At 46.4% G+C, this 10,839-nt stretch overlaps 1 protein-coding gene across 1 annotated transcript; it reads right to left on the bottom strand.

Annotated features, from left to right (window-relative positions):
• Positions 1–569: 569 nt before the first annotated feature.
• Adamts1 (ADAM metallopeptidase with thrombospondin type 1 motif 1) lies at positions 570–9,639 on the bottom strand. Its single transcript, XM_004842240.4, has 9 exons — positions 8,484–9,639; positions 6,639–6,985; positions 6,067–6,199; positions 5,519–5,686; positions 4,807–5,093; positions 4,399–4,585; positions 4,114–4,289; positions 3,004–3,179; positions 570–2,850 (listed from the first exon to the last, which is right to left on the bottom strand). The coding sequence occupies exons 1-9, from the start codon at positions 9,154–9,156 to the stop codon at positions 2,151–2,153; spliced, it is 2,847 nt and encodes a 948-aa protein (XP_004842297.1). The 5' UTR covers positions 9,157–9,639; the 3' UTR covers positions 570–2,150.
• Between the last annotated feature and the right edge of the window lie 1,200 nt (positions 9,640–10,839).

The following is a 10,839-nucleotide window of genomic DNA, read 5'->3' as shown; positions in this document are numbered from 1 at the left end:
TTTTCATCCCCTTCCCCTTTGAGAACCATCTATCTCTTTACATCCCATTATCTATCTTTTATTTTGCTCTTTACAACTTGGGTTTCTCATATAAGAGAAACAATGCCATATTCGAGCTTGTGTGCCTGACTTACCTCACATAACATTATAGTCTTAAGGTGGATCCATTTCCTACAGATGACACATTTATCTTTATGGGTCAGAAGTACTCCACTGTATGTAAATAATTTTCTTTATCCTTTCATCTGTTGATGAACATAAAAGCAACCTGAACTTTTGTCACTGATGTACCCTTTTGTATTGAAAATACAATTTACAGAGTACTCAGAACCTTGGTCTTTTTAACATACCCCAAGTATTCCTAATGCGCAGGGGAAACATCTGGAGGATTTGGTTTACCATGTCTGTCTTGAATGTGATTTGAGGCATTGTTTTCTGCCTATTAGCTTACTTTTATGTAATTGTACAGCCATGCTATAACTAAGGAATAGATAAAAATATGAAGTGCATCCATAACCCAACCATTTTTCATTGGCAAACTAGTCCCACAGAACAAATCTGGCCCACCATTTATTTTTGTAAATAGTTTTATTAGAACACAGCCACACCCTTTCATTTACATATGATGACTGCTTTCATGTCTACAAAAGCAATGTGGAGTAGTTGTGACAGAAATAGTACAGCCCACAAAGCCTTAAATATTTACTAACTGGGTCGCTACAGAACTTTACCAGCTCCAGGCACTGATGTATACTATTAAATATATTAGTAACAAACATCAGTAAAACTATCATAAATTCTTTTTATTAGTACTTCTATAAATGAAAGATACATGAAATATATTTCATTGGAACTCAATCTTATTTCCAAAGAAATTAAGAAAAACTTGTCTTCAGATTCAACGGTTGTTCTTAAGATTTCCATCCCAGGAGTCAAATCCCACTTCAGAAAATAGACATACACATTCAAAAGTGTCCTTTTATTATTTCTAGTAACATATATTGTATAAATACTCTATTTTATATGCACTTTAACAAAAGCGATATAATTTAAAGTTTTATCATTAGAAATAAATGTATAAAAATAAATATGTTATTATAGGCATTTATTACAAACTATAGTCCTTCTTAGAAGGAACACACAAACCAATACTTATAAAGTACATGCAATTTATAGTAACCTATTTTACTACATACATATGGAAAAAGTCATATTCCCTCTCAGTAGAAGAGCTGAACAGACACTCACCAGGATATGACGGCTGGATCAGCTGCCAGGAATGGACCTGCTACCCCTCCACAACCTCCTCACTACCAGACAAGCGATCTCAATGTTCCCTCATGGGTTCCTGCTCTACACAGCTCATGCTTATTGAGGCTTTACATCCTTTTTGTGTGATCTTACTCGCTTTCTTGAGACACAGATTGTTTCCGTACATCTGCATTCCCAAAGTTGGCTTACATATGGAGAGAGGGTAGGTTGGAGGTACCAATGGGTACCAATGTCTCCTTCAGTTTTCACCAGCTCTCAGTATTATGCTGCTTTTTCTTTTCTTGTTTCACCTTTGTAGACATGACATACTTTTATAAACATCCAAATGAACTACACAAATGGAGCCTGAGATGACACAAGAAGGTGAAGGAACCATGAGTAATTTCATGTAGCTGAACCTTTTCCTCTGGACTCTTAAAATTTATAAACATTCTGTGCCATACACAGTGCTGATCAAAGATCCTATCTGTACTCTCCCCAGTTTTAGTGAGGTAAAGTAAGCCATGTCTTAAAGTCTCATCTTTCTTCTGATTTACCTTTCCCAAACTCCATGACTCAAAGCATTTAATCAGTACCAGGAAACAGGGCTTGCAATATTCCTGAAATATTTTGACAACTGTTTCTGTAATAGATGTAACAAAACAAATAATAATACCCTGTGGCTTTAGCATTGCTCAGGGGTTAATATTCAATAACTACCCTATCAAATTTGTAACTGGTAAAATATTCTCATGATCTAACTTCTTTTCTAACTCTCCACCTGAACCTCATCGACACACCTCACTGGTTACTGGCAGGATATATGGGATCCCTCCAGGACTCTTTGATTTCAGTGCACCAGCCCTTCCACACTGCCTTTTCCTCAAAACTGACACTCCTTAACTGCACTCTGCTGTCGTGCAAAAGTCAATATAATGCTTGGGTTTCTTTAAAGGATCACAACTCTCATGAGACAACACACCTCCATCATGGGACAGACACTTCAAGGTTCTCTTTTTGTAACCCTTCCCACAAGTCTTAGAACACGGTGACCAGTCCCCGAGCTGCCAGCGTGGGCAAGGTGTGTCTGCACAAGGTCTGGTGCTGGCTGGCTTCACCTCCTTGGCACACTCGGAAGCAGGCTGCCCATTAATGTCTTTGCATTCTACCAGTCTTCTCTGCCAACCCGATCCACATGACTTGGAACATTCGCTCCACTCTTCAATGACCCATTCTGAGAAAGTGGGGATAGCATTGAACGATTCCTTCTTCTTTTTCACAAAATAGGTGTATTTAATTTTGGGCCGGAGTGCATTGCCCACGGTAAGAACCTGGATGGTTAGGGGCTCCTTGAGGGGGCTAAAGCTGCGAATTCTTTCCAATGCTGCGGAAGAGCCGCTGTACCTTAACACAACACCTTTGTAAGTAATGTCTTGCTCTAAAGTGGACAAAGTGAAGTCGCCATTCAGGATATAGGTGCCATCGGCAGCTCTGATAGCAAGAAAGCTGCCATTGTCTCTGGAGCCCCTCTGATTCCGCTGTTTCACTTCGATGTTTGTGGCTCCAGTGGGAATTGTAACAACATCATGATACCCAGGTCTGCAGGCAAGAAAAATAGACATGTTTTCATTCACTGGCTAATTACTTACTTATCTTAAAAACATGTAGTTATTTATAATGCATTTCTCCCAATTCTGTAAGATTGTACATCTAGATTATAAGATCTCAGAGGGTATACATTTTACAACTTACTTGGCACTAGTAACTGATCCTGATATTTTCTTGCACGTAGACCCATTTCCTCCACAGATACCACATTTGTCAAACTTCTTTTTGGAATCTATGATGCGATCACAACCAGCCTTTACACACTGTCCTTGCACACAGACGGAAGTGGAGTCTGGACTACATGGGGTACCATCTACAACCTGAAAAGAGAGCAACAAGGATCCCATGTTACTCACTAATAGGAAAGGAAATGATGCTATAATAATTGTAAACATTTCCCTCTCTTTTCTGGACCAGGCTAATTAAAAATAGCGTTCTTCAAACATGTCACACACTTCCCTTCTCTTTGGCTTTTTATTTCCACTAGTATAGATAGAAATCTGAAAAAAGTATAAATTTTTGATCATTGGTTTATTGACTTATCTTCACTATAAAGTCAATGAACATAGAGTGCTTTGTCAATTTGTTTACTGCTGTATCCTCAGTGCCTCAGGGCATATCTGCCAATAGAAGGTGCTTTATAGATAACTAAATGTTGAATCTGTAACTTGGGAATATTTTTATAGCCTACAATGTTAATGATACATGATAATCTCGACCAAATTAAATTCCATTTTCTTCTTCAGAGCCAAATTTAGCCTTTCAGGAATGCGCTTCTTGTTCAATATATATGCTCAAGTATATGAATTATCAGTGCTCAGACTTGCTTTTGAAAAGCATGTTTGCACATACTACTGATGGTTAGTCAGTAACAAGTACTTTGGACCATGCCTAAACTATTTTTCAAAACCACTGGTTGCTATGTTAATATATAATTTATCTAACCACAGTTGTATGTGAAACCTAGTAATAAATAGAAGCACTTGATTTTTCAAAGGGCATTTCTCTCTACATAAAGGAGTAATAGTAAGCAACTGGAAAAATCTTAAGTGGTGGATTCAAACTTCATTTGTAACTTGAAACAATAGTAACATAGAGCAGGTAGTTGCTACTACATTTAAAAGAACAGATGTCAGAATTTAAAATTTAGCACATATCAATATACAGAGTAAAGGAAGCAAAGCAAAGGTAGCATGAAAAGGTGGCAAGCCAAGGCCTTGGTTCTTAGGCAAAAAGTAAGTATAAAATATCTACCTTGGGCTGTAAAACAAAGAAGTAGCCAATGCCTTTGGCCTGACAGATGAGCTTGCATCTGTCCTTTGGTGAGACGCCAGCATACTTGGGCATCCACTCCACTGCAGGTCCACTCCCAAAGGAAGCTTTTGAAAATTCATTGTGTGCCTCACACTGCTCTTCTCTAAAGGTTTTTCCTGGAAAGAGAGTGATATGATGAGATTATCAGTTTCTGACCAACAGTTTCTGTTGTGGGCTCAGCTTCTTTCCTCCACTTTCTCAAAGTGCAAGTCTGTTGGAACCTACCATCATTATCTGGACAGTCCTCGATGTTGCATGACCTGTAGCGCACTCGTTTGCCTTCACAGTACTTCCCCCCATTCTTTGGGACAGGGTTGTCACATTCCCTCATTGTATACTGAACTCCTCCACCGCAGGTTCTGGAGCAGTCTCCCCAGGGTCCCCATGGTCCCCAGCTTCCATGAACAGGAGTCTAAATGGAGACACAAATCATCAATGTTAGAATTATCCAAAGAGACCACCTAAGAAAAAAAAAAGAAAAAGAAAAAAACCCCCAAGGAACAACAACAAAAAATCAATTATAAAATTAAGCAATGTTGATATTTGACTTGCTAAAAAATCTTTTTCACATCACTGTTTTTTCTAATTCTGAATTATAAAGGGATGCAAATGTGTCTCAGCAGAGAAACTCACATCAAAGTGTTTCTTGTCAGTCTTGTTCACACACTTGCTATTGACACACCACTTCCCTTCTCCACAGCTGGTGCCATCGGCCCACGGGAAGTGTTTGGTTTGGCACACCAGCAGCCCGCCAGAGGTGCCGGTGCACCACAGAGTGGCACATGTGCTGGCCGCATCAGGACAGTGTTTGGACTCCTCCCCAAATGTGAACTGGCACTGCCGATTGGCATCATACAGGGTCCCAGGGAGATCAGACGGCAGCTGTATGGAATTCTGTGGCTTGTCCATCAAACATTCCCCTGCAAAGGAAATGCCAGCCAGTATCAGTAATTTGTTAATGAAAGCATGCAAGGTTTATAGCGTGGTTTTGCAAAATATTCAACATAGAAGACCACGTATAGCAAAGTCGTTTGAAAGCTGCATAGTTTGAGAGAACAAAGGGAATTTAGCTTTCAGTCATTATTCTCAATAAAGTATTTCTGGCTGAACAATGACAGGAAGTTACTGTTCTGCTCAAAATGTGAATGAACGGACTTTGGGAGCTACTCAACAAGAAGCACTACCTTGCACTGGAAATTAGGACCTAAATATTTACGATCTCACTGTGGAAAGCAAATTTGAAAGAGGAAAAATATGAGAAGCGAAAGATAAAAGAGTTCATTCATGAAACTAGAACACTATCCAAGAAAAGCTGGGCACTATGTAGAGAGAGCTTGAGCCTCACCATGACCGTTATCCAGAAATGATGTGATCATGTAGGCACTGCAAGGAGACCACGGCTGGCTTCGGTCCAAACTGGAAAGCATTGAGGCCATCATGTGGGAATCCTGGCTCATGACATTCAGGCTGGCACACTGCTTTGCATCATCATGTGGCATGTTAAACACGTGGCCTAGGAAGCAGTCCAAAACTCTCATTAAAACACAGGTCATTTGTAGTATTTTTTCTTCCCTCTTGACTGAGATTCATTTGTCTCAAAGTGATATCTCTATATAAAGAAATATATTTAAGAAACAATCTATTTCAGATATAATGTCTACTTTCCAAGTGTGTAAAGGAACTTGCAGATTTACAACTGTACATAGCTCATACTTTTTTATTTTTATTCTGACAAAGATGTTTGAAATAGTGGAAAGTATTTCCCATAGTTTCTAAGATGCACTGGTATGTAAAATAGCAATATAATCTACAAACTCTACCTCTCTAATACATTGTTTTATCAATTACAGTCCATGAATTTGGCTTCATTTGTACTCTGAAAAATGGACTTGCCTAACTCATGGGCTGTGGTGAAGGCAGCTTGTAAACCATCATCTTCTATGACTGAGCAGCTTCTGCTAGGATCACACACAGTTCCAACATCTGCCATCCCAAGAGTATCGCATGTCTGGGCCCCACATAGGTCCTACAAAAAGTAACAGTAAATCTTTATTATTAAGAACGGTCTGAGCTTCGGAAGTTAACTTCTCAGCAGAATGTGTCTTCACATATGTTTTGGAGCATCTACATTCATTATTATTTTTGTTATTATTATTTTTGTGGTACCAGAGATCGAACTCAGGTCCTTGTGCTTTCGAGGCAGGCCGAGAAACCACTGAGCTAAATCCCCAGCTACATTCATTACTGTTGAGCTAGGATGAACCTATGTGATTTTAATCAAGACTTTTACTAGTCTTTCAAAATAGAACTGCGCGACTTGAGATACTAAAGTTACAGTAGAATTAAATAAGATAGAACATGTAAGCTTTCTGAAAACATTGCTGAAATGCCTTGTATGCATTTTGTTTGGTACCATGCTAACTCTTAAGAGGACAATATGCTGAGTGGTACCATCTTGTTCTTACCTGTCTGGTGAAAAGAATCGCTGTGTCATAGTGCTCTGCATCGCGGTCACTGGGAGGATTGTGCTGCTTTTGCCAATTGCAGAAGTTCCGCAGAGTGAAGGCAGCATTGGAGGTCACCTCTGGTCCCTTCTGCTCCTCATAGATAACCAAAATCTTCACTACCACCAGGCTAACTGAATTCCTAATACTGGGGTGTTTGTACAGCCTGGCTGCCACCGAGAACAGGGTGAGAAGGTAATGCTTTAGACCACTGCCATGGAACTCAGCCATTGACTGGTCTGCCACAAGCATGGTTTCCACATAGCGAGGGCTGGACACAAATCGCTTCTTTCTTACACTTCCAGTTCCTGTCAAGAAACAAGAGACAGTTTGTTCACTGGCAGTTTCTCCAAGAAGAGTTACCTTCCCTGAGTACATAAGGAAAGCCAGATGAGTCAAAGCAAATGAAACCAAAATATACCTGATTAACACTAACAAAAATAGTTGCATCTCTTTTTACCGGAAATGGTTATTTTTTAAAAGTTTTGTCTTTTGTTTGAAATGAAAAAAGACCATGTGCTGCTAGGAGCTCTGTTTTTTTAAGTGGGTGAGCAGGATTTCTTTTGTCTTCTTTCAAATTCTACAATCTGCACGAGGCAGTATGCACATCATACTACTCAGCTGTAGTAAAAACTTGGAGCAAGAGCAGCAGGCAGGGGGCCCTGAGTCACTCTCTCACTCAGGAGGCCAGAACTCAAATCCTGAATGAGATCATCGAGCTCCACGTGGAAGGCCTGGGGCAGGGCTGGGGCTGCGGCCAAGGGGCGGGGCCTGAGGGGATTTCAGCCTGCACTGCTCAGCTCTCATTCCAGGGGTCCCTGGGGTGCTCTGCTCTGGCCAATTCCGGGCACAAGGACCACCCACTCTGCTCAGCAGCCCGCTGGCTCACTCTCACTGCCCCAGGGAGATAAGTTCACGCCTCCAGCCAAGGTTGATTATTTGGAAAAGAGCCCTCGGGCTACTGACGTGGAGAACAACCCCCAGGAAAGTTCTCCACTGGGGAATTTTAAAACAAGGACGTGAGAAAGTTTTTTTTTTGTTTTTTTTTTTTTAAAGTTCCTTAGTAATAAAATGAAAAGAACTGGATGGCAGGCCTCGCACACAAGTCAGAGGCATACCAGAAAATCTTCCGCGGGTGACAGTCAACAGTACTTGAGCCGAAGGATGGCCGCGGGGGGGGGGGGGGGGGCGCAAACCGGGAGGCGGGTAGGAGGGCGCGCAGGCGGGGCAAGACGCGCAAAGACCTCCCAAGCAGGTTCTAGAGAGGTCCCCCGCTGCCCCCAGCCGTCCAGTTCAGGCCTTTAAGGGGGGAAACAGAAGTCCAAGGAACAGATGGTAGCGCAGTCGCCCAGGCTTGCAGGCACACTCGGAGGTCACTGTGGTCCCCTCCCCTCTCCAACTCCGCCCTCCTCTGAACGCTGGGCCCACGCACGCACGGACAGCGGTTACAAAACTCAGCGCGAAGCTGCAACCGAGCCAAAGAGCGCACACGAAATCATTAAAAAGAAAGTAAAGGAATGCAAAGAAGTCATGTGCGCTCACACTTGGCTAAGATGTAAAGAATCGGGTTACAAACTCTATTCTCAGTCGAAATACTTCGCCTTACTCTGCAGAAAATCTTGGTGATTCATTATTTGGGCAAATGAAATTAAATCTTCCAGCAGGAGTTAAACTCACTCGTGAGTACACCATCTCAAACAGATCGATTTTCCTGGCTGCGAGCTGGACTCTGACCTCCATGAACATCGGAGAGGGAAAATGGGGGCAGGGGGATGAATGGAGAGACCAACAAGGGAAACTTTCTACCTGTTGGTTGCCCCGCGCGTGGCAGCGCCGGGTCCCGCAGTGGCCTCTGCGCCCCTGCGTCCTCCCCGTCTCGGTCTGCACCCCTCGCGGGCAGGGTCTCGGCGTCCAGGACTCCGCACTTGGAGCCGCCGCCGCCCCGCCGCCTTCGCCGCACGAGATGGAACTGAGGCAGCGCCTGAGTCTCCTCCTTGGCGGCGGAGGGGGTGAGGCGCTCGGTAGCAGCGGCAGGCGCGGGCTGGATGAAGAACTCTTCGCCCTGCAGGTAGAAGGCGCCGCGCACGCCCTCGCAGAGGCTGAGAGCGGCTGCTGAGCTGGGGTCACCATTCACCGTGCCGGAGTAAAAGCACTGCGCCAGGTCGCCCGTAGGGTCCAAACGGTGCGCCTCGGGCTCAGGTTTGCGCCCCACAGTCTGGAGCGTGAAGCCAGGAGCCAAGAAACCGTGGTCGGGCTGCAGTTCCAGGTGCAACTGCCGGCCAAAGGCGTCCAGGCGGAGGCGTGTGGTCTCCTGTCCCGGGGCGCGCTCCAAGGCTGGCAGCACGAGCTCCTCGTCCTCGGCAGGGCGCCCGAGAGCACCGGGCACCGTCAGCAGTACTGGGGTCGCCGCGAGAAGTAACAGCAACCAGGGTGTAGGCTGGGAGCTCGGAGACCTCGGGGGCCGCTCCGCTCTTCCCATATCGCCGTCCAGCGTGCGCCTTCGGTTCCCAACAGGGTCTGCTCGCTGCACCGGAGCCCGGGGTGACCCCGTGCGCCCCAGCGCGCCCAGCGACGGAGAGCTTTTGTTCGGGTCAGAAGAGCAGGCTTCTCTGGCGTCTCTCGGGATAGTTGAAGTTAACAATTACTATTACTTTTGGAAAGTACGCGCAGCACTAGCAGCAGCTGAAGCTCTCTCAGTCACTTCGCAGGCTCTGGGGTTCTGCTGGGCGCGCGGGAAGGTTTTCTTCCAGCGCAGAGTTGGAGGCACCGCACGGCAGGCGCTGAGGGAACCAGAAGCCCTCGGGGGCTCGGGGCAATTCGAAGATCGGAGCCCGGCGCCACTCTTCGTCGTCCGCCTGGGATGCGGTGCTGCTCGCTCAGAGAAGGACTCTACCCTCTCCGCCCGGCAGTGCGCATTGGCTTTGCAACAGCGCCTAGCTCAGAGCCGCTTTCCAGCGAGTGCAAGAACCGGGCAGCCCGGGCTGCCCCTTTATAGTACCCAGGCTGTAGAGCCCCTCCTCCCGCTTGGCCGCCTTTCCCTCCCAGAGACGCCGCCCCTGAGCTCAGTCGCGGCTAAACCCCGCTCTGCGCCGCGGGCCTCGGCGGGGGAGGGGGCGGCCTCCTCCGCGCTGGCTTCGCGCCACGGCTCGTCTATCTGGGGCCGGAAGACGCAGAAGGGGCGCTGGGAATGGCACTTGTGCACAGCCAGGCAGCTCCGGGGAGAAGGTGCTCCCTGCCGTCGTGCCTCTGCCCTGCCGACTTCCCGGACCACCCTGCTTTCCCGCCGCCCCGCCGGAGTGGGAATGCTGTTCCCGCTCTGGGTTGGGTTCCCAGGGCGAGAGTAAAAGTGAAGAGTTGAGTCGCTTCACCAAGATTTCCCTGTCCCAGAGCTGCCCCCGAGTTTCCCTTTCTTCCCGCCTGGTCCTTTATTCCCAGTCTGGGAGAAGAGCCAAGGCTGCCCTTGCTCGAATACCTCTCGCCACCTCTTCAGCTCCCTAGCCCACCATGAGCTCCTCTCTTTGCTGCAGCGAGCTCGCTCTCTGTCTCAACTTTTCTTGAGGAAGGCGTGGTTGGGTCTGTGCTTCCCCCTAGAATTCCCAGGTCAAGGTGAGGGACCAGGGGACGCTTCCCAGGCTCTGGATTTTAAAACGTGTTTGCCTTGGCCTTCGTTCCCCGCCCCTTGGGACCTCTCTGGGGGTTACGTTTCCGGAATAGGTGATCTGGAACGGGGTTCAGTCCCTAGAGCCGGAGGAGGGAACTGCGCTTTCTCTTCTTCATTCGAAACAACCCACTACTCCCCAGCCCGTGTTCTTCCACACTGCAGGCCTTAGGCCGGACGGGCAGCAAAGCCTAGGAACCCCGCTTTCCTACTCCGGGGCCCGTGGCGATCCTGGGTGCAGCCAGACAGGGCGCAGCGGAGAAAGGAGGGAATCGGTTTCCTTCCCCAACCCCTCCCTCCTCTTCCTACCAGGAAGGGAAGAGGCTGCATCAGTGTTACGAAAGCGCAAAGGCTCAGCCCTTCAACTCCCAGGTCCCTAAGAAAAAGCCAAGCGGCCATTCCATAGAAAAAGGGAGGGACTCCATGACCCGGAGGAAGGAAATGTTTCACAATGCTCTCACTGGCGGAAAGCCAGAGGGACAATGGTGAGAAAGACCGCCCAAG

This window comes from Heterocephalus glaber, unplaced genomic scaffold (genome assembly GCF_053883595.1).
Source record: "Heterocephalus glaber isolate CG9 unplaced genomic scaffold, H.glaber_assembly_v1.0 deba00000122, whole genome shotgun sequence".
NCBI classification, from domain to species: domain Eukaryota; kingdom Metazoa; phylum Chordata; class Mammalia; order Rodentia; family Bathyergidae; genus Heterocephalus; species Heterocephalus glaber.
The sequence above is the reverse complement of the archived record's forward strand: the minus strand, read 5'-3'. Positions and strand labels throughout refer to the sequence as shown.

Coding starts and splice junctions, on each gene's coding strand:
- Adamts1 (XM_004842240.4), bottom strand. CDS start 9,156: ATGGGAAGAGCGGAGCGGCCCCCGAGGTCTCCGAGCTCCCAGCCTACA. Junction 5,687..6,066: donor CACCACAGCCCATGAGTTAG/GCAAGTCCATTT, acceptor ACTGCTTCCTAG/GCCACGTGTTTAACATGCCA. Junction 5,094..5,518: donor ATTTCTGGATAACGGTCATG/GTGAGGCTCAAG, acceptor TTTCCTTTGCAG/GGGAATGTTTGATGGACAAG.